Below are 24,319 nucleotides of genomic sequence, written 5' to 3' on the forward strand. Positions count from 1 at the left end.
TCAAAGGACACCATTCGTTATGAATAACCGAAAGCAAAGTATTTTTTTGAAGCGTAAAAAGCAAACTTATGCGTATAATATTGCATTATTAGTATTTAAAAAAACCATTTGACGTTTTAAAATACAAAGTGTAATTATAGTTTCGTTTTCACCCATTTTTAAGATTTTTTATTGAGCTGCCATATGAAAAGCCATCTTACCCCATTCGCCATCTTGCCCTGCTTTCCCCTATATTACAAAATTGCGAATTTTGTTGCATATATATGGGTAACAACTTTATCTCTTATTGGCTTGTGTTCATCTTTGTTTCCAGTTATGACAGAAAAAACTGCTCTGGAAAAGAGCATATTTTAATGAGAGTTTTTAAGCCAAAAATTCGTAGTCTTTCTCGAGGAAAGGAGATCGAATAATTTAAAACATGTTAAAATATAGGTAAAGAATTACTCTATTTGTAAAAACAATTTTAATAAACATATGTTTATTAAAACTTGATGTAAAAATTTATTTAAGGAGACTAATCAAATTATATCAATTTTTAAAAAACCACAAAAACGCAAATTGATAGACAAGAAATTTATTATATCACACACAGAAAAATTGAACGCTCACCTACACATCACCTCATGAGTAAGAAGTACGCGACACATCTCCGGGTTTTTATCTTGTCCTTCATAACGTATAACCTATGCAGAAAAGAGTAAATTAGTTCCAATGATCAGAAAATGGGATTCAAAATTAATTTCGTTAATTTTAAAAAACCTACAGATTTTAAAATCTTTTATATAGGTTATATCAGAGCAGTGGCTAGGCTTCCCCACACACCCCAATTGAGAGGAGAGGGGATGAGTGAAGAAAAAGAGTAAATTAGTTATAATGATAAGAAAATAGGATTCAAAATTAATTTCGTTAATTTTAAAAAACCTACAGGTCTTAAAATCTTTTACATATGTTATATCAGAGCAGTGGCTAAGCTTCCCAACACACCCCAATTGAGAGGAGAGGGGATGAGTGAATTGAGGGGGGATGAGTGAATTTAGGGGGTACATTTCGCAAATTTATGGGTCCTTTTACAAATGTAAGGAGCTTTTTCTTCTAATTTTGTTAGTAAAATCTAATGGAAAAATTTTTAAGATTTAGGGGCCCTTAAGATAGGTTTGGGGAGGCATCGGAATTGAAAAATACAAATAACTTCGAAAATATTCGTTAAAGTATAAACTCATTTATTGTAATTTTTTCTTTAAAATTACTTATTTGACCTTTTAATGAAACCATGAGGAATGAGAAGCGGGTAACCAGTTGATCCTTCTTCTTAAATAATTTTGAGGACTTGTTTGTTTTATTTTAGCTATCAGTATTTTAAACTTTAGATTATTTTAGATTAAATTTCAATAAAGTATCCGTAGTTTTAAGCAATATTTTGGAGTTAGAACTAAGTCCCCTTCCCCCGTAAAAAAAATCTAATGAGCGTCTTTGCTACAAAGTTAAATTTTTTTTACTACAAATCAAAGTTATGTGGAATTTTGAACATACATACTTTACAATATGACCTTTTTGATAATAATAACTTTGTGCAGGTATTAAAAAAAATAGTTTTGACCACCCTTTTGTATGTAACCGTTCCACTGTGCAATCCAGCCACATCATATAGGATGAGATATTGACGGGGGGGGGGGGGGTATAACCTTTTAAATCTACGGATTTATCCATATTTAGTCGGCAAGCAACAGAGACTCTCTATTTAAATTTTAAACTACAATGGGAGAGATACAAAAGACACACTACTCGCCCCAATTAAGCAACTTCTTTCTTTTGTTGTTGATTATTATAACGAGGACCACGGTTATGGAATTCGATTGTTAAAGAGGAAATAAAAAACACAACGTCATCAAATCTCTTTAAAGCAGCAGTCAAACAGCACCAATTTAACTTAAGTGACGTCAACATACTCTCCTATTTTTAAAGATCAAATTAATAATAACTAACTAAAACGAATTTATGCCTTTTGAATTTTTTTGAAAATTTTTTTTTCTTTTCTATACTCATCTATCAGATCGTTACATACAAGGCTTTGTTTTTGGTTTATTTCTACTTAAGAATTTTTAATGCCACGTTAATCTCACGTGAAACTTATTGCAAAGTTACAAACGAAAGGGACCTGATGATAAGACTGCAGTCTTCAACTTGCTCCTGTCATAATTTTAATATTTTTTATCTTATTTATAAATGTATACATATAAATATACTTGTATTTATAAATGTATTAAAGTTAATTGTATGTAAAATAAATAGTGACGAAATAAATTACAAATAAAAACAAAAAAACAAAAACAAAAAAAACAACAAGATATTGTAAAAAGTATTAAGTAGTGAAAACACATATTTCAACATTTTCCGTTATTCAGAATAAATTTGAACCAAAAGGTTTTCATTTAAAGCGCAATAAAATTTTTTTTTGAAATTTAAAAGATAACTTGAGGTTGGGGAAATTAAATTTACAGGCCCAAAACTTAACACCTTTTCACATATTTGGAGGAAATAAACTATTTTATAGAGATTTTAAATTTTGCGGTTTTAGTAGAAATTTTTAATCAAATTTTGAAGTATATAAAAGCTTTACTATGTTGATTTTACTATATAAATATTAAAATTTAAAAAGTTTTCTTTTTTTTTTTTATAGTAAAAAACGTCTTCAGATTTTGTTTAAAGAATAAAGCGTCATTCAAAATCCCTTTTAAATTAAGCAAAACAAAAAAAACAACAAAAAAAAAACAACAAAAAAATTAATGTTTGATCAATTAAGCCTTTTTAAAACTTAATGTTTGATCAATTAAACCAAGTCATCAAAAGTAATTTAAAAGTATTTATCGATGTTTTTCCGTGTGAAAAACATTTTCATCGCGGTTTTTCCGTGTGAAAATCATTTTCGATTTGAAATGAAGTAGTTTTCAAAAATTTAGTAATTTTATTTTAAAACTAAATAAAGATTTTTGTGTAAACTTTTCTAAAAAGACCGCACAACATCTGGATTTCACAACAAGCTTGTGGTAATGTGGGGTCTTTTTGTAAAGTGTTACGTACAAAACTTCTATTTAAATTACGTAAAAGTTCGATAATTAAAGGTTTTTTTTCAAACTCATGAAGGTCACAAACTTTTTTTAAATCAATTGAAATGCAACTAAAGATTTAATTAAAATGAACTAAATTTAAGAGTAAAAATAATTTCAATAGAAAAAGTTCAAAAAAAACTAACCAGGAATCCGTAACGTTAAATAAAGAACCTTCAAAAGAAATAACTTCATGAAAGTTACATAAAACAGAAACGAAAAATAAGAATTCTGAGATTAAAATTAAATTGAAAAAAATCTATGGAGAAAGACTGTGATTTCAAACTTAAATATGCCAAAAATATTATTAATAACAAAAGATGATTAAAAAATATCGTTAATGATTACTAACAGTTTATGTAGTAAATAGTTCAAAACGTAAATTTTGGCAGAAATATAATACACCAGCAAATAAAAAAAGTTAAACTTTTGCTGTTTTCTGTTTGCGATAACGATATCAACTATCGAATTTGCCAAAGGTAAAAGAATCAGTCGCACACTTAATAAGTTACTCACCAGTACTATCACATTAAAAAGTTAAGAGCTGCTTCAACCGACTGATTCAGATTTGAATGTGAAGGAAATGTTTGGCGACTTCAACAAATACTAATATGTTATTTTCTCCCAAACAACATACAAAAAAACTACTAATAAATTAACTATTTTGTTTGCAAACATAGATGAATGTCACATATACCTTCAGTTCTTTTCACACTGCGCAGAAATCATCCCGAGCTAACTTTAAGTCCAGACTGCATTTTCATCGTCTAAGATAACCACATGAAAAACATCGGAGAAGCCATAAACAAATACAGACTTGGTGCTGATTGAACAGTTATTTAACAAAAATTTGGTTGATAAAAAGAAGAGATAATTTTTACATATTATTTGTATTTGCAAGGAAATTAGGACAAGTCGGAGATCATTATTTGATGTGACAAATGCTCCCCTCAAAACAAGAATCGGGGTATAGTGGTGTTTCCGTTATATACAACTAATGACAAAGAAGACGCAACCAACAAATTTATATTGAAATATTTAAAAAGTGATCACACATTTTTCAAAACCAAATCAAATGTACAGGCTAAAAATTTGAAAGTAAACTTGTTTGAAAACTTGATAGTGAAGCGCTGTGAGTTTTTTTTTTAATCTAATTTTTTCCCAACAAGGGTGCAAGAAACCTTCACTTAACTTGGTAGTTACTAAAAAGCAATGATTATTGCTATTGCGATAATTATTTGCAGTAAATAACTGAGTTTTAAATAAAATAGAGTTTAAATTGATAATAAACTGTAAGCCCCATAATTATACAGAAGAAAGATCAGATTCAATTTCAGCTGTCTATTCTAAGCAATCCAAAGTGATGACTTCATGTCAAGGCAGGAGCATACAATTGTATAGTCAGCAAATGGAGGCACTTTAAAGGTAAGATTATAAGGAAGATAATTAATATAGATGAGAAATAATACAAGATCAAGGACATGGGTACCCTATAGGTTACTAGAAATGAAAAATCTTGACCTTCAAGAATAACTTAAATACTACGGTTCGAAAGGAATGATTTAATAATTTCAAAAACTTTCTCAGATAAAACATATGAAGCAACGTTATGAAGGAGACCATCATGGCAGTTTTTATTGAAAGCCCTTGCCATTTCAAAAGCAATAGCCCTTGCCTTGCCGCCACCATTATAGAAGATTTCTGTTTTAACAGTTAATAAGTCAGCTGTAAAAATTAAAAATCAAGAAAATCGAAATCTGTATTGACTGTCAAAAACAATTTTTAGACTCAAGATAACATAATAGAAGTTTGTCAATTAAAGGCTCAAAGACCTTGCTAATAGGCAGATGATTGATTGGACAATAGTTAGAGGAGTTAGAGTGTTCTTCAGAGTTTTTAAAAATTGGATCCACAGATTCCAATTTTTTTTTTAAACACCATCTTTATTCTTTACTCAATCAAGAGCTCAAAGGCAGGGGTATTTTAAGTCAGAGTTTACTTCTCCTAGCTTTTGCCTTGAAAAGCAAATCCTACAAGGCAGCAGGACATTGTTACTATTATTATAGTTACAGCCATAAAACATACATATACAATATATACATACAGCAAGCAGGGAAAATACCCTATTACAAGCAACCAATTTCATAAATATTCCTTCCGAATTTTATCCTCAACCAGTGACTAGTCTAATATTAAAAAAAAGTACAGCTAAGTAGAAAGTTATTTGCTCGGGTAGTTCGTTCTAGTATTTTGCTGATTTATTATATAGTTAGTTGTGTCTTGGAAGACAGTTTGGAATATATTCACGCCTCAAGATGGTGACAACGTGATAAGGAGTTAACGAATTTTGATTGATATATATCATTAACCATATCAAATCAATGTATTAGTTTAAAGATTTGTATAAGATCGCATCATAGGTGCCGAAACTTAACATAAGACATTTTGAAGAAGATTACAAGTTACCAGTAGCAAGATGGTCTTTATGACATGTTTTTTTTTTAAATCGTCTTGAGAACGAGACTTATTCAAAACAAATGTATAAATTTGTTTTGAGTAACTTCCCCTTTCTTTTTCCATAAGTTTTGGGTAACTCCCCCTATACTTGCTGGTAAACGTGCTGGTAATATGAAAAATACCTTATATATTCTATATACAATAAAATAAGGTGTAATTCAATTATTTTTATCTTTGAGTATGGCTATAACATCACTTGCCTAACGTGCATAGTGTAAAGTGTTTAATGGTAAACCGCAAGTCTAAACTAGGGATAATCGGTTACAGTATACAGGACGATACGGCATTCTGCTGTGAATGATATACATATTCGCAGCTCATAAATTTTCACTCAACTGCCCGCTTCTGCGAAGTTTAGTGTTTGTACAGTCCAAAGAGTCTTGCTAAGGACTTTAATTTTCGATTTTACCAAACTGCAAAACCACGTTTTTTCTCAAAAAAATAATTGAGATTGCATCACATTTTGCAATGAACACAAGGTTTGGATTGTTAAAATATGGCAATTTGTTGTGCTTTTAAACGAAGCGCAAGTTAAGCTTTAAAAATTGCAGCACACAAAGTTATTATTCGTTATCAAACAAACATGCGCTTCAATACCCGATACCTTGCACCTTCTATTAGGCAATGTCAAGCAATTATGATTTGGAGTGTTATCACTGCTAAAGAATGTGCTGATTTAAATGATTTGCAACAAAGTGAGACGAATTTTTGGAAACTTTGAAGATCAATGCGTCTAATTAGTTTCGAATGAGAAAGTTTTATATTTTCATCCACGATTGAGTAACTTGTCATCAGGCAAAAGTCTTTGGAGCTCCTATCACACACTTATACAAAAAAAAATATTTTTTTTAAATAAACAAAAAATTTTTTATGCGCACATATTGCATACAAATACGATTTGAGGGGAAGAGTGTGTGGAAGAAGGGGATGTTTTACCCCGTCAAAGAAGGTGATTTTTAAGTTATAGCCTGTTTTTTGACGAATATAGTCGGTTAGTCGGGTATTTGACACAATTCAGTCGGGTAAGTTTTAATTTTTAAGAACCTCTTTTACTTTAATTTTTAAGAAACGGTACTTTTTACGTAACCCCTTCCCCCTCATTTTTTAATATAGACTTATAAAGTCAAAAAGTCTCCTAGCATGGTTGTGGCGAGTGAGACTTTTTTATTTTTATATTTTTCGGTGCCCCAAGATGTCCTTACGGTCTTATCACAGAACACCGCAGAGGCACATTTGAAAGGAAGTTTACGCCCTCCTTCCTTTCCAATGTTGTAAAACTTGCCCAGAGCTGGCGTTGAACAACAGATCTCTAGCTTCTGAGGCAAGCGCGCTAACCGCTACGCTACGAATTAAACGCACTTATTTAAACATAGCAGTAGCCGTTTGACCTCAAAATCATGAGTTCTTTATTTTTATTGCTAACTTTATTTTTTAATAGTTTAAATTTAGTAAAAAAATTTTCCTTACTTTTTGCCTTTCATTAATTAATAACGTCTTTAAATCAAGAAAAAATTGTAAAATGCTGCAAATATTTATGTCAAATCTTTTTATATATAATTTTACAGCCTTCAGTAATTTTTTGGTCAATTTAATAGATATTTTTTGGTCAATTTAATAGATATATTTTGGTCAATTTAATATTTTATATAATTTTACAATTTTATACAATTTTACAGTTTTCAGTAATTTTTTGGTCAATTTAATAGATATTTTTTGGTCAATTTAATAGATATTGACAAATACGGCAATGAACATCAATATGCATAGCAAATAACAGGATAAAACAGTTTTTTTAAACAGAAGCATTGAATTTCTTAAGTCTAAAAAGTGTTATGTTATGTAACAGAAATATATCGAATAAACTAAAAGTTTTTTTGTTTTAAACGTTTTGAAAAAGTTATGCGTTGGGGAATTTGGCGGTGGATTTTGTAATAAATAATGATTACGTATGCAGAGGAGGGGTGGAGGGTTGATGAAAGCAACTAGACGTAGTGTTTGACAGAAACCGAAATTTGAGCTGAAACCGAAAGTACCGAAATTTTGGTTCAGTGAAGCTATAGCCGAAACCGAAACTTCGGCCGAAATTTGAAAAAGAATGTTATAAAACACTGAATCTTTTATGATCACCAAGTTAAAGCAAAAAAAACTATTTTGCATTTATCTAAGCGGCCATCATGTAACATAATTTGATAAAAACTTTAATGTGTCAAGACATTTCAATAATTAAAGTTAATAATTGAAATATTTTCTCTGCAGAATAAATTTTTTCCATGTTTTCTAGCAAAAGTCTGTTTTTTTCATTCAAAAGAATGTCTCCAGCAGTTGAAAATAACCTTTCAACTTCGGTAGATGTTGGTGGAGGTGTAAGGAATCTCTTTGCTACTTTTGCTTAACCAAACTTTGCTTTTAATGTTGTTTTCTTATAAAGATCTATGAAACTTTAGACCTTCTTCAGAGTTTGAATCAACTTTTGAGATATGGTCAATCCAGCCAGGCATTGTAAAATACAACATTTCAGTCCTCTACCGTTTTGATCTGTTGTTAAATAAGGATATTGTTCTTTTTTTAACTGTAATAGGCTCAAGTCAATCTGAAGTTGGTATATTTTCATGTTTAAATTTAAAGTAAGCTGTGGGTGTCGACTTTTTAAATGTGATGAAAGTCCGCTAAGTGATTGAAGTTTTGGATTGCGCGATCCACGAAATATTTTCAAATTGTAGATATTGCAAGTTGTGTATTGGAATACCGTAACTGGCTGTTACGGTAAAAAGGTTCCACAAATAGCTTTTCTTTAGATTATTTTCCATTGTAAAATTTAGCACTGAGAAACTTTTGATGAAATTATTGATTTTGGTTGCTTCACTTAATTGTAAATTCATTTAAAGAATCATTTGAGAATAGTAACTTAAAACTAGGCACCGCCGATTCGGTTCGTAAAGTCCGCAAAAAGTCAGACCGACTTATTTTGCGGATTAAAACAGTCCGATCGTTAAATATTTTACAAACCATAATCCGAAAAATAGTTTACGAACTAATAGCGAATTTTTTTTTTCGGATTCTCTTTGCTGTTCGGATTATTAATCCGAAAAATTTTTACGAACTGCTTGCGGATTTTTATTTTGCGAATTTTTTTGATGTTTGGATTATTAATCCGAAAAACTTTTACGAATCAATTTAACTTTAATTCGCTTAGCGAATTATACGAATAGCGTTCCGTTCGCGTCACCATTAAATGGTGTGGTCCAAATAAATTACATTTTTATTGTGCGCGTCCTTTAAATGGTGGATTTCTTTTTTATTTTCAATCATTCCTATTTTGAAATCTTAAACTGCAACAATTCGTTCAACAGATCAACAAGTCTAATTCACTTACATTTATTACGGTAAGCCATTATTATATTATTTTGATTTTAAAAGTTAAGAATTTTTCAAACTCAGTTGTTGCGGGGTTATTTTTTTTTTGTGGATCAAATTTTTTGGCGAATTAATTCGCTTTGCGGATTGCTTCAATTAGTGGAATGGTCCGATAATATTTATATTGTTATATTTCTTCTACTTAAATAGAAATAGAAATAAGAATAGAAATAGAGATAAAAACTAGTTTGAAAAATTGTTACGTTCATTTCAACAATTAAGGCGAATAATTAGTTCTTTTGTTGAAAACATTATGCATGCCTCTAAAATATCATTTATTGTTAAAACAAATATTAAGGAAAATTTTCAAATAACTTTTAAATAATTAGTTCTAATTAGCAAATACAAACGTACTGGAATTCTGGAAACAAAACCAGTATATTTACCCAATAATGTCAAGGCTTGGCAGAAAAAACCTCTGTATACCAGCTGCATCATCAACATCTGAAAAGTTTTCTCAACAGCAGGGAATATATACAGCTAGAGAAGAACCAATCTTTCAATCTCAAAGGTTGAGATGTTGGTATATATGAAAGAAAACACTAAGCAACTCAGCAAAATTTAAGGCATTGAGTAGCCATGAAATGAATTTGGAAAATGATTCATTTTCAGTGTGATTTTGGCTTTTTTTATTTCTTAACATGAAAATCATTTCGTTTCATTGTATATTTGAGTATTGTAAATGAATAAAAATGAATCTTATTTCAAAAGCATTCTTTATTCTGAATCCGTATAAATCTGTAAAAATAATATCGGTTCGGAATCCAATTTGAAAAAAAATTTTTGAATTGCAATCCAATCCGAAAGCATCGAATCGGATTGCAGTCCGAAATAATAATCCGAAAAAATTTTAACGAATTTTTTTCCGATACATTACTTTCGGATCAAATCAATCCGTAATCAATTTGAACCGTTTAGCATAGATAGTTCGGTTCACAATCCGACAATCCGATAAACAGTAACGGATCGGCGGTCTCTACTTGAAACTATTATGTAACGTGATTTCAATTAAAATTTCTACAATTGTTATAATTAAAAATTGATTTACTAACAAACGATTTTAATTAGGAAATCGTCATGATCCCACTCTAAATTAAAATAAGATTATTTAAACGTAAAAAAAAAGTTTCGGTTCATTTCGGTAACGGTTTGAACCGTAATTTCGGCCAATACAGGAAAAGTAAAAATTTGTTGAAGCAGAAATTTTGGTTTCGGTTTCGGCCGAAGCCGAAAGTTTCCGTTCACTAACTAGACGCGTAAAAGAGGGAGGGGATTTGTTAAATTGTTATATTAGGATTAATGATTTTAAACTTAAAAAAAATAAAATAAATTTTAAACTTAAAAAATTATGGTTACCCGTCATTTAATAATGCTACTCAGGCAGTAACCAACAGGCTCGTACTCCGACAGACTTAAATGATTTACGATTTAATACGATTAATGTTTCATTTAAAAAATGTGATGAATATTTTGCAAATTACATTCTTTTTTGTTGTAATTTAAAAACTTATGCTTATTAAAATAGATAGTCTTTATCATTTGTACGATTGTTTAATTTATAAGTAAGCTAAGTATTAACCAAGCAGTATTAATATTAATCTAAAAAAACTTTTTATTAGAAATTAAAAATAAATCTGTCACACCAAACAATTTCCTTTTTGCTCCGAAGACAAATCTAACAGTCGTGACACCCAAGGAATGAAACTTAGATTGTATGTGATACAGATTTAGCAGGATAATCAAATATCAAGTGTTAATTATCAAAACCAACCATTTCCTTTGATTAAACCATAATCCTTTGATTAAATATCTTTTTAATAAGCTATCATAGCGGGCATAGACGTCTGTAAGACGGATATATGACGTCCTTTAGACATCCAACTAATGTTTAGTGCCCACTCGGAAATAATAATTTTCTTATCGAAAATATGTTTGTTTATTAAAAGTTTAACAAAAGTTTCTTCATTTGTACTAGCATGGAGACAAAAAAGAAAGACTTTGTATTTAAATTTTCAAGAAGTAATTTTATTTATTCCGGTTTTGTTCATTATAATTCAATTTTAAGCATAAATCGACCTAAATATCATCAATGGAGAGCATATCGAAAAAAAAAAAAAAATTAAAATTAAAAAAAGAGCGACAGCAGAAACTTGCAAAAAAAGCATGTTTTAGCAAAAATTATATACTGAAGCTAATATCTGGAGATTTATTTTATTAATAAAATTTTGTAAAACCAACCAACAACAAGCAACAGCTGTTAGAGTACCTTTAAACACGTTGTGGAAATGTTGAGAAAAGTACATAGAACTTTTATTCTCCTCTCAGATGCTGCGTATCAAGGAAAAAAAAAAGGATAAAAAGACACTAACTAAAATGCAAACTTCTCATCTATTCACTAATACCCAGCAAACATTCGGTCTAAAAAAGACGTTTTTTATACGCTTAAAAGATGTCTTAGACCTAATGATTGCTGGGTACTTAAAAAAAAAGAATTTTTTTTTTGCATTTGCTTTTTGTAAAATTGACTATGCATTGACTTTAAATGAGATAATAATTAAAGTTGCATTATTATAAGATAAAATAAAACATATCTAAACTATAGATATGTTTTATTTTATGGGGCCATCTGTTTTAAATATAGACATGTTTTAGTTTATAAAGCCAACTATTACTAACTATACAGGCTAAATTAACAGTTGTTTAGTTACTATTAAGTATTATTTTAATTTTATAGTTACTATTAAGCAGAGAAGTGTCTTTTAGGGTTTTTTCTCTGTGGTTTAATTAGGCTAAAAAAACTATTTTTCAAAAGTGATTCTGTAAAACTTCATTTTTTTTTTTTTAAAAAAATGCAACTTTTAAGAAATATATATCATATATAAGTACGAGAATGAAATACGTTCCTACATACATAAAAAAAAAAAAAAAAGAATAAAATACATCCCTAAAATACGTATTTTAGGAACTCTCTTAAAAATATATTTCCAGTTTAAAAAATTAAACATTTTTAAGTTGCTTCTTTATCATGTCCTTAATAAGTTTCTTTCTATTGTCTCTGGCAAAGAGCATGAGATTCTTTGTTTCATGTCATCCGATCTTTAGCCTCCAACTAAGTTCTGGATCAGTCTGATTTTCTTTGATTTTTTAAAACCTTTTAAAAACGTTGTTTTTTTTTAAACTTTGAAAAACATTAAATAGATCAAGCGTCTGAATAGCATCTCCCTTGATATACTTCTCTAACTCTCCAACAGAAACCTCAGCTCTCTTTAACATGAACCTAACAGTTTAGTAAGCTCTATTAACCTCGTAATAACCGGTAGTTTTGGTTTCCCCATATGAAGCTGCTCTGGGACATCACACTTGAAAAACATCTCCAGCATCTTCTTCTTCACCATATCTTCAACATTATTGTCAGCCAGAACCAGTATAACTAACGGTTCTGTTAAGTACGAAGCATGCCGTGTTATGGAACATACCGTGTTATATGACAGGATCATATACCATGTTTCATGACAGGATCAAGATTCATAAAAATGAAACCGTTTTATATCTCCTTCCAAATAGAAGATAACTAGTTCACATAACTTTTTTTAGCCCCCCTGTTAAATGTTATTGTAGTCAAAGGCTTCTCGCAAAACTTTAAGGTCTCTCTTGCAATATTGTACGTGGATGATCCAACCTGTAACTCATTCCAATCAAATCTGATGATCTCTGCCATCTTGTACAACTCTTCCTTAATATTTGGCTAGGCTTTCTGTAGTCTTAAACATAGTGCTTTTATAGACCATTATGTTTTCTCACCAGTAAGAAGTTCCATAAAATAAGATATGTTTGACTCCAACATGTGTCGCCTTCAGAGAAACCAGAGAAAGAGAATGTTGAGAATATTTGTAAGAACGGTAATGGCGCCAGCAAATACTACAGTATTGAAAGTAGTAATACAACAACATGTCTACTGGCAACAAAGTTGATCTGATTGGATCTTCTCTTTAAACTTTCACACAAATATGTCAAGGAGTTTGTTACTCTCCTGTATGAAATCTTCCTGCATCTTGGTAAATCTTTCAATCCTGGAATCCCAGTTCAGATTTTTTAGATAGATGAGTTTGCAATACTTAGTATGGAGCTTCAGAATCTTATCCCTTAACAATATAGAAAAAAAAATTGTTTCTTAAGTTTATAAATTTTTTTTTATTTATGTTTGTATTTGACTTCCTTATTTTTTTTCCTAAGTTGCTTATTTTTTATTTACATTATTAAAAATTACATTTTTTTTTTTTACCTGACAGCAGCTCCAGAAATGATGAGTTTTCCAAAACCATTCCAAATATCCATTACATATAAATCTTCGGCTGGAAAACATTGAGAACAAACTACAACTGGCTCAGTAGATTTAAACTTCAAAGACCTTGGAGATTTGACTAACTGTATATATCTAAGCATATTTCTAATGCTGGGGAGTTGTTTCATGGGCAACTGATTGATAGAATACTTTAGAAGAAACAATTGTCATCTGGGATTAGTTTTTATTTTTATTTTCTCACGTGTTTATGGCTTTCTTACGAAGACAAATAGTTTGTCTATGAAATATTAAACTACATAACATACATTCATTTATTCATTCCATCATTTCAAAAGCTTCAAAAAGGCGTTATCAAAACTAAGTAATTGAATTTACCTTTTTAATTGACCAAAGCAATTTAAGTTGGAATGCTTTTTTAACAAGTAAAATTCTTATAAACGTATCAAGGTTCCGATTCTGTTAAAAGTAATATGAATCTATTTATAGTTATTACCTGTTGTTTACTTACTGTTGTTACTTTGTGTCTTTGTTGTTTACTTACTATTGTTACTTTGTTGCTTTTGTTTTTACTTGATGTATGAAAATTATTTAATGAAGTTGTTGTGTTATTTTGGTGCAAAACAAAAACGTCTATAAGAGCAGCCAAAAGTTTTTTTCTCTTTCTTACAAAACATAAACAGAAGCCCACGTTTTCGTAACTTTAAGGCAGGGGCGGAAATGTACAGGAAATATTTGGGTAATACAAAAAAAAAAATTATGCCCCTTCCCCATTTTTCTTTTTTAGTTTTGGCTGGATTTAGTGTGTTTTATAAAAAAGTTTCAATAATTGTTTTAATGACTTATAACATCGCTAAAATGGTCACTAAAGCTGAATTAATGATTTTTGCAAATTAAAAAAATCATTTCTTGAAAATATTCAGCTGACGTAATGTAAAATTATATACAGATTATAAACATTTAAATACAAGATTTCTGTTGACAAAATTCAAGACCACAATATTACTATAAAAAATAAAAATCAAATAGTAGACACAAGACTTAATAAATTTTATTTATAACAAAAATCAAACGCATAAGGTACTAAAGACGGAATCTTTAATTATTAACTAACAGGGAACAAAATCTGTTTATTTATTCTCAAGTTCATAATTGACTAACGAAGATCACACCCTACCACTATCTTGCAAAAGCTCTTTATTAAAACATTTAGCTGTGTAAATTTTTTTTAATATAATTTTATGAATAATTTTTAATTATAAATAGACTTTATAAATACTTACCAAGAATCAAAAAACCTATAGAAAAAATTCTACAATGCTAAATTATGTTTTTACAAAGATATTTGGCTATGAAAATAGCTGTTCAACTAATGGTAGCTAAGACATTTTTGAAATTATACTTTTATCATATTTGAATTTTATTTAAAACACAATTAACAAGTATTTATAATAAACTTTTTAAAAACTTGTTTACTATCTAAAACAAATATGTGCAGAAAGCTTAACTAATCCATTTAGACTTTATCCACCAATTTGCTTTGCAGCTTCTTTTTATCAGTTTCTTATAAACTTTTGGACACCTTAGTAAAAAAAAAAAAGTTTGTTGCTTGTAATATTTTAGTATGATTAAATTGGAGTTCATTTTTAAAATTCAGCAAGTTAAGTGAAATTCAACCAAATTTCCCACAGGTCAAATTCTTGTAACTACGCCTTTGGTTTGGCAATAATAAATAAGCTTAATTAAGCCTTTGGTTAAATAAAAAGTACTAAAAGATATGATGCGGTGTTCCAACCAGTATAACAATAACACGGAATTTCTGCAATTGTTTTTTGAAGAAACTAAAGATTAGGACAAAAAAACTAAAAGACAGGTACTTTATAACACTTTAAGATTGTATTATGGAACATTGTGCTAAACTTATTACACGAATGGGATGGTTTAGCAAAGGAACAATAATAACCAATTTAAAATAATTTCTAATGCACTTTTTAGGCTTGTTCAAAGCATCTTTGAAGGTGATTAACAATATTTTTAAGTGAAGAGACAACTTTTAATGCTTGAATAAGATTCATAAAAATAAACTATAAAAAATATCATTATTAACGGGTGATGCGGAAGTTATCGGACAAACCTAATTTCATTATTTGAGCATAATAATTAGTTTTTGTGGTTTTATGCGTAGGCATAAATGTTCTATAAAAGATAAACTTTATTATTTGAAACACAATTATTTAAAATGAGGTTGAATGCAGCTGAACGAGAATCTTTTCGAAAGCGACTAAAAATATTTTTTGTAAACCTAATATAAAAATATTGTAAACCTAATATAAAAAAAAATAAATTGTAAATCATTTTGAAAAGGAAGGATTTGCTCGAAGTACAATATATGATAACCTTAAAAGACTTGAAACTGTTCAATCGTTTTCTGATAGAAAGCACCCTGGTCGTCCGACATCCTGGACTAGAGAAAAGAAAGTCGAATTAACGAGACTTGTCAACACTCGAAAAGGGGTCAGTCAGAGAAAAATAGGTATTAAATTCGGTGTAAATCAATCGACAATTGGTCGTCAGTTAAAAAAAATGAATATTAAATATAGAAAACGTGAAAAGACTCCAAAATACACTATAGAACAACAAATAAAGACAAAGAAAAGAAGCAGGAAACTAGTTAACCAACTCTATAACACAAAATCGCTTCTAGTCATCGATGACGAAAAATACTTTTGTTTTGCAGGGGACAACATGCCTGGAAATTCTGGATACTACACAAACAACAAAAAGACATGCCCAGAAAGTGTTCGTTTTATAGGAAAAGAGAAATTTCCAAAAAAATTATTAATGTGGATAGCCATATCTGACCGTGGTATGTCCGAGCCATTGTTTCGCACTTCCAAGGCTGTAGCGATCAATTCATCAATCTATATTAATGAATGTTTAGAAAAACGACTTCTTCCATTTATTCACAAGTATCATGGAGACTTTAACTATTTATTTTGGCCAGATTTAGCAAGTTCTCATTATTCTAAAGATTCTCTAAATTGGATGGACCAATATGTCTATTACGTTGATAAAGAATCCAATCCCCCAAATGTGCCTCAAGCACGACCAATTGAAAATTTTTGGGGACATTTGGCACAGAAGGTTGACGAGGGAGATTGGCAAGCTTCAACAGAGCAAGTTTTGATTGATCGCATTAAACTAAAACTACAAGAAATTGATTTAAACTTTTTACAGTCGCATATGAAAGGCGTCAGAGCAAAATTGAGATCAATTGCAGATGGTGGCGTTTTTTCATATAAAAAATAATATATTTTTATTAAAAGATAAATGCTTTATTTAAAAAAAATATAACAGTAGTTTTTTTTTTTTTACTTATAAATAAGTTATTGACGTTTTTATTTTGTCCGATAACTTCCGCATCACCCGTTACTTGGTCGCACATTCGAGTAATTAGAAGTTACATTAAAAACATGTCTTGTTATACACAGCGCAACAACAAAATCAAAATTTGTAATTTACTTTAGTAGAAGAAGCAGAAACAGAGGTGGCACGGTTAAATGTTCTATTGATATTTGAAGACATTCTTTAAGAAAAATACTCACAGGAATAAAAAACTTTTGTAAAGTATCCATGCCATGATTTCACAATTCATAATATATAAGGAAAAATTAGTGATAGCTTTTATTAAAATACAAGGTAAACAAATTTTTCCTTTATGTCGAATTCTTAATGCTCTAAAAACGTTATGATTGTGTAGAAAAGGGCACTAAAATCATTTAAAATTCTTTCATTGGGGTGTATGTTGAATGGGCAGATCGAATTTAATTTTTCATATTTGAAACTTTTTCTTTCCTTATTTATAATTCAAAATACAAGTTATTAAAAAGATACGCAATCTAGTGTAATAAAACTGAGGATGTCCATTGATATATTTTAAAGTATACTTGTTGTTATTCCTTTAGCTTCCTTGATGATTATTAAGGCAAGGAGGCAAAAAGTTTTGTAATTAGGGACTTTTAATGAATTCTTTTTCTTTATAACGATGGCCGTGAAGTTAAAAAGTTTTTTGACACAATTTTTAAAACAGGATTTATACCCTTAATTAACTGTCCTACTAAGGTAACAACAAACTCGGCTACCCTAGTAAATAATATCATTACAACAGACACTTTTAATAAAGATGTTCAAAAAGGTATTTTAAAAACTGATATAAAAAATTCAAATTTAGAAAAAAATACCAACACCCCAGCTTGGAAAATAACGGCCGGTCAACGGACCGCCAGAAATGACTAAAATTGCTATTTTGACCTCCCAAAATAAATTCAAATTGCGGCATTGAACGAGCAAGACGTGTTCATCAAGCCTCTTATCATTTTCTAAACAAATATGGAAGTTGCGACGAAAAATATAGAAAAACTCATAAAGTGATTTTTCGGTCATACACATAAACATAAGAAGTATTAATACAAATATTAACAAATTAAAAAACTTCCTTTTAGAATGTAATTATCTAATCAGCGTGATTTGTCTTACGGAAACATCGTGTACTAACGAACTTTTACAAATAAATTCAAATTTTCATATTTTTAACTACAAAACGATTTTTTTTGAAAAAAATAAAATACTTAAGAAAGGAGGAAGAATTATATTGTATATTTGGAATGATTTAGAAAAAAAACATCAGAAACAACCTTTCATTTCCTGATGCAGACAGTGAGTATGGCCGGCGCAAAGGGTGTGTGTGTGTGTGTGTGCATAGGGAGTAGAGGGTATAGTTTCCCTCTACACACATGGATGGACGCCCGCAGGATTTTTTGATGTTCCAGATAGGACACTTTCACACATTGTGCAAACTCCAAACTTAAGTATCTTTATATCTATGCCAAATGAGGAGGCCTTGCAAAAAATTGGGATGGCGGAAGCCTGTGAACAACAAAGCCCTAAATCGCTTGCCCCCTCCCCCTGCCCAAATGTGAGGGCACTAGTGTAGTAAAATTTTCATTTTTACTATCTGAAACTTAATTTAAATACTTAAGTTTGGAGTTTGCACAATGTGTGAAAGTGTCCTATCTGGAACATCAAAAAATCCTGCTGGCGTCCATGCACACATGCCCCCCCCTTAAATACTGGCCCTGAGTACTTCAGGCAACCTATTTTTTGAGTCAACAAAAAACAGGTTTAAGCAGTGCCGTGGCTAATGGGACGGAGGCCCCCTAAAAAAAACGAGTCATTAGAGTCTTAAAATCTTCCAAACTTTACGGCTAGGTTTTGCTACAATAAAAAGCTCCTTAAATTAGCAAAAAGGCACAACATTCGCTGCTTCTCTCTTCCCCCCCCCCTCCTTCAATTAAGGGGTATGGGTAGCCTACCCTCGGCACTGGGTTTTAGGCTTTGTTTTCAATATTACTGATCTCGCGTAAAACATTTTTTCCGTCATTAAAACAAAAAAAAGTACAATAAGACAGTACAATAGTACAATAACCTTGAGCGAGACCATTGAACCTTGAGCGATACTCGAACTCCGGACTCCGCCGTTGCAGCTTATATCTTTAACCTCTCGGCCAAGCACACGCGTTGCTGGTACGGAATTTAATTTAATTAAAACTAATATTTGTATATATACTTAAAGACGTTTTTTTAATTGGGATCCTGTGACGCAAACAAAAAGGGCTTTGGGGTTGTATAAAGTATCTAAGGTACCTCCACCTTTTTTTTTCCTATAAACTTTTGTATTAAAAAAAAAAAAAGTTGGGAGAGGGGGTATTTGAAAAACGTGCGTACTTTTTAAAGGGGTAGAGACTTCAAAGTACGCATGGCAACAAGGGGAGGGGGTGTCAAATTTCAAAATTTTTGGCGTACGTACTTTATGGACGACTCCTTACTGCCATAGGCAATATACTAAAAAACTCATTTCTAGATGCATCTCATAAAGCAGGAATTTTTAAAACAGCCATATCAGATCACTTCCAAATTTTTTTCATTTGCACAATACTCAACCTCATTAAACAATGCAAAAAGTAAAACATATAAAAGAAAATTTTACGAATATTCTCTTTGCAATCTAAAGAATCGTTATCAAAAACAAATCGGGCAACTGTTTATGTTCAAGGGCTCACAATACTTCCTATAACACATTTATAAACATTTTCCTTGAACACTATAATAAGTACTTTCCACTTTTTCACAGAAATGAAATAAAAATTAAATGCTTAAAATGTCAATTTACAGGAGGAATAAAAAAATCCTCTAAGAAAAATCAAAAATTATACAAGTATTTAAAAAATAGGAATCAAAAAAATCTTACGCTCCAGAAACAATACAAAAACCTTTTTGAAAAAATTTAAAAAAAAATAAAACTTCTAAAAAGTAGTATTTTTCCAAACAATAACAAAAACTTAGAAATCTAAGAAAAATTTAATAATTTTTTTGTAAATATTGGCCCAAACCTAGCATCACAAATAAACAATTCGAACAAATCATTTAATAAATATTTTACTGACCATACTCTCTTACTTTCTGAAAATAATCTAAAGTTAGAGGAATTCGAAGAAGCAAAAAAAAAAAAATCATTAAAAAAAAACAAAGCTCCAGACATGAATGATATTTCCAACAATGTAGTCGTAGATATCTTACCCTTTCTAAAAAATATTTTTTTAATATTTTTAAATCATCAATTTGAAAAGGTATTGTACCAGAAAAATTAAAAATAGCAATCATTTTACCAATGTTTAAAACTGAAGACGGTATCACTAACCAATTATAGACCTATCTCAATTATTCCATTATTTTCCAAGCATTTGGAACGAATTATCTACAATAGACTCTATAAATATTTAACAGAAAACAAAATTTTAAGTGAATATTAGTACGGTTTTTCAGCAAATCATTCAACGGAGCATGCAATCATAGACCTCATGAACAACATCAGCTCGTCTTTTGATAAAAGACAGTTTGTATTAAGAGTCTTTATTGCTCTTATAAAAGCTTTCGATACGGTCAACCATAAAATTTAGATTGAAAAAATGAAAAAATATGGTATAAAAAACAAAACAACTAAATGGTTTACCAGTAATTTAAATAATAGACAACAATGTATCATAATCGTATGTATCATAATCGACGATATTTCTAATTCAAAGCTATTAAAAATAAAATGTGGTGTTCCGCAGGGATCAATTTATACCGCCCAATCCGACCCCTTGTTATTCCTTATATACATTATTGACCTTAAAACCTCTACAAATCATGATTGCAAAATGTTTGCGGATAATGCAAATCTGGTTTATTCATCTACTTCTATTGATGACCTTTTTGATAGAGTCATCTTTGAGCTTCAACAACTTAAAGCGTGGTTTAGTGCTAACAAATTATCAATAAACGTACAAAAAGCTAAATATATTTTATTTTAATCAAAGTAACAAAAAAAAGGCACTTCCATCAATTCTTCCCTCTCTAAGTATCGATTATAACAATATTGAAAAAACTCAAACGATTAAATTTCTTGGAGTGGTTATAGACAAAAGTATTTCATGGTCAGGCCACATAAAGGCCATCAACACCCAAATATCTAAAAATTTTGTTTTACTTTTCAAAGTTAGACCATTTTTATCGTAAAAAAACTTACTTTTCGTTTATACATAGTCATCTTACATATGCTTACATTGCTTGGGGAAGCACACACAAGATAAAATTAATGTCTTTTTATCTATGACAGAAACATGCTTCTAGAATAATACATCATAAAAACAAACTTACACATGTTAAACCTCTATTAAAAGAAATGAAAGCGCTAAACATTTACTAAATTAATATCTGTATGCTAATATACTATTTATGCTAAAATACAAAGTGGGATTAGTTTCTTTACACTTTATAGAATTCAATTACCAATAAGTTTAACACAAGAGCAATTGGTAACTTTATCGTACCCCGAAAAAAAAAACTCTCAATTCACTATCTCTTATCGCGGCCCCTATTTATATAACAAATTAATTCCAAAATATAACTTATTAACTCTTCCTGACAATATATTTTCTTTAAAATCAAAACTTAAAAATCTTGTTTTTTGTATAGACAGGGTCTTCGAGAGGGATGGGCAAATTGACCCAGGCGTCAAGTTCAAAGGGCCGTAAGATCCGTTAGTTTGTTTTTTTTCTACAATAAATAGCAAACATTTTATTGATTGACAATGTGAAACCTGCTTAGTTTTTGTGTTTGAGATTGAAACTTTAGTATTTGGAATAAAATGCACATTAAATAGTAAAAAAATAATTTAATTTTTAAATACTATTATTAAATTTAATTATAAACTATTTTTTACAAAAAAAATCAGACTTAGTTAAACGGAATCGGGCGTATTCCGTAAGCCCATGAACAGTTAGCTATGTTAGCTCGTGCTCGATTGGACAGAAGATGATGCGCTGTGGTAATTATAGCTATAATGGTAGCTGATCAGTCAACATTTAATCATTGAAGCAGTCGACACTAATAGCACTGACAACTTCGTTAGGTAGTGCGTTCCATGGGTGAGCAACGCGGTTGTTGAAGAAGTTTAAGTAAACGAGACGTTTGTTGTCGCTAATTTTTCAACTAGTATTTGACTGTTGAAGCAAAAGAGAGAATAATAGCTTTGCATTTTTTAGACAAATAAGCCGCCTTGCCTTTACCAGGTCTCGACCAGTTATCAAATATTTGAGTTTTTGCACCTTTGCTACACTCAATATGTGTGATTCAAAGGACTGTAGATCAGTGGGGGCCACAAAAAATACCCCTGAAGCTTAGCTAGATGAATTTCAAAGTAACTAACATCAATCTAAGAAGGAGAAACTTTATCTAACAGTGGAGAATGTGATGTTCAACCTGACTTGGTGATAATCAATGTTAACACCTCTTTGTGGTCTGAGTCAAAAAGATTGAGATGTAATTATTTAAAAGGACCCCCAGCACAAAAAGCAGTTTTCAAAAGCAGGTAATTGTCCATTCTTTTTTAGAATGAAGTAGCTAGGAATCAATGGTGTAAATTTATAGATGATGTGAAGCAGCATCGATCCAGCCCACTGCACCAAAAGTTCTACTAGCTCCACTTGTATATATTAAGAGCACCATAAGTAAATAAATTCTGAGACAGCCTTATGGAGCCTTATTATATTAATTTTGGATGTGATTCTTTTCTTGGCTTTATTAATTTAGCTTTCCTAGGTAATTCATTATAAAGTTCTCTAAATATCAATTTTAAATATTTATATAATTGTTGTATAACTTAATTATAATTACTACATACAACTATGTTTGCATGTAAAACAACACACGTTAATGGGAAAGAAAATGGAAGTATTCTGGCTTGTAAGAAGTTTATTAGTTGCCATCAACAAGAGGGCTTCAGTCGTCTCTGAATGAGTTCATCAGAGAATATGGTGGTGTCATCCAAAGTGCAGCTGTTGAAGAACTCCAGGATGTTATCTACTTCACAATCATAGTTGATGGTACCCCCAATATATCTCACTCTGATCAGATAACCTTTGTTATTCGTTTTTCCTCTATGAAAGAGAAATTAATCGCTGGCAAATCAAAGAACGACTCTTCTGTGTAGAAGTTTTCAAGATAAAGAAAAGAGTTGATATAGCTAAACTTATCAGTGATATAATTTCAAGGTTAGAATATTCAAAACTGTTGCGATTAGGGACACGATAATAAACCCATTATGTCAGATGCTCACGCAGTTGAATCATCTTGATTCAACTGCGTGCACACCATTCTTGATCAAACCATTTGCTAAGAGGCTGAGAGAAATATTGGCAGCTCTTAGACATGCTATAGAAAACCTGGTTCTGACCAGTGAAAAAATTTGAAAAATTGGCCCTCTTCTCCCACCTTTGCCATGTGTACTTTTTAAGTCCTTCCTCCCAGTGGGTCAGAAGGACTTAAAAAGTAGCTCCCAATACACAGTGGGTCAGAAGCCGGCAAAACCATACAAAAATGTTTTTAAATTTTTAAATTTTGAAAAAGGCAAATTTTGCTCAATATATTAATAAGCCAGAAATTATATTTTATTAAAAAATAATTTTTCAATAAAACGCCATATTTGTTGTTTAAATATTTCCTTAAATACTTTTTATCAATAACAACAAAAAAGTGTGAAAATTTTATTTTTTTACATTTTTTGAAAACTTTGATTTCTTATTTTAAAGAAGTTTAAGCTTATTTTTTAACTTATAAATGACTTATATAGTATTATGTTAATATTTAAATCACATTAAAAAATATATATATTTTTTGCATTTTATATAAATATTTTCAACAATGCAAACATCACTTATTTTGAGTTATAAGTTTTTATTTTTTTCGAAAATATCATTTAAAACCATCGGATCAACCTGTATCAACCGCTTAAAATGATATATAATTGAATACCAATATGACATTGATCTTGTAGTATAAAAATTGGCTGCCTATAGCTGCCTAAACGAATACACTTTTAAGTTCAATTAACTACGTCCACATTTCTTGTTAATGCGTTTTTGATCGATAACAAAAAATTTAAGAAGATTTGAAATTTAAAAACTGCAGTTTGACTTTATAATAATTTTTATTAAAGACATAAGTTTAAAATTAAATATTTTTGTATTTTTTAATTGCTTTCCAGTAACTTCCTCGTATTTGCTCAATGAACATTTAGATCGCATTGAAACCATTATTCCTAATTTTTTATGCTACCGTTTTAAAGTAACAAAAACTCAGAGACTGTGATAAAATATGAATTATATACTTCTACGTAGTACAAGTTTGGGAAATAATATTTATTATTTATTTTATAATTTCCGAAAACAATAAAATTATATGTAATCGATAAAAAACACGATAACAACCAATGAGAAATAAAGGAAAGGAACTGAGTTTCATAGTTACTGCTCGTAAAAAAATTACTTTATTAAAAACATTTTAAATTACTTTCTTTCAAATTAAAAGTATTTTATTGAACAGA

General features: G+C 30.0%; 1 protein-coding gene across 2 annotated transcripts in view; it reads right to left on the reverse strand.

Annotated features, from left to right (window-relative positions):
* LOC100206817 (transcription factor unc-3) overlaps nucleotides 1-24,319 on the reverse strand; it is a 57,869-nt gene that overhangs the window by 15,531 nt on the left and 18,019 nt on the right. For both annotated transcript variants that reach the window (XM_065792593.1, XM_065792592.1), the window contains exon 5: nucleotides 610-683. In XM_065792593.1, coding sequence (XP_065648665.1) covers nucleotides 610-683 — 74 coding nt within the window. The remainder of the gene's footprint in view (nucleotides 1-609; nucleotides 684-24,319) is intronic.

The sequence above is a fragment of the Hydra vulgaris genome, chromosome 03 (assembly GCF_038396675.1).
Source record: "Hydra vulgaris chromosome 03, alternate assembly HydraT2T_AEP".
In the NCBI taxonomy this organism is placed as follows: domain Eukaryota; kingdom Metazoa; phylum Cnidaria; class Hydrozoa; order Anthoathecata; family Hydridae; genus Hydra; species Hydra vulgaris.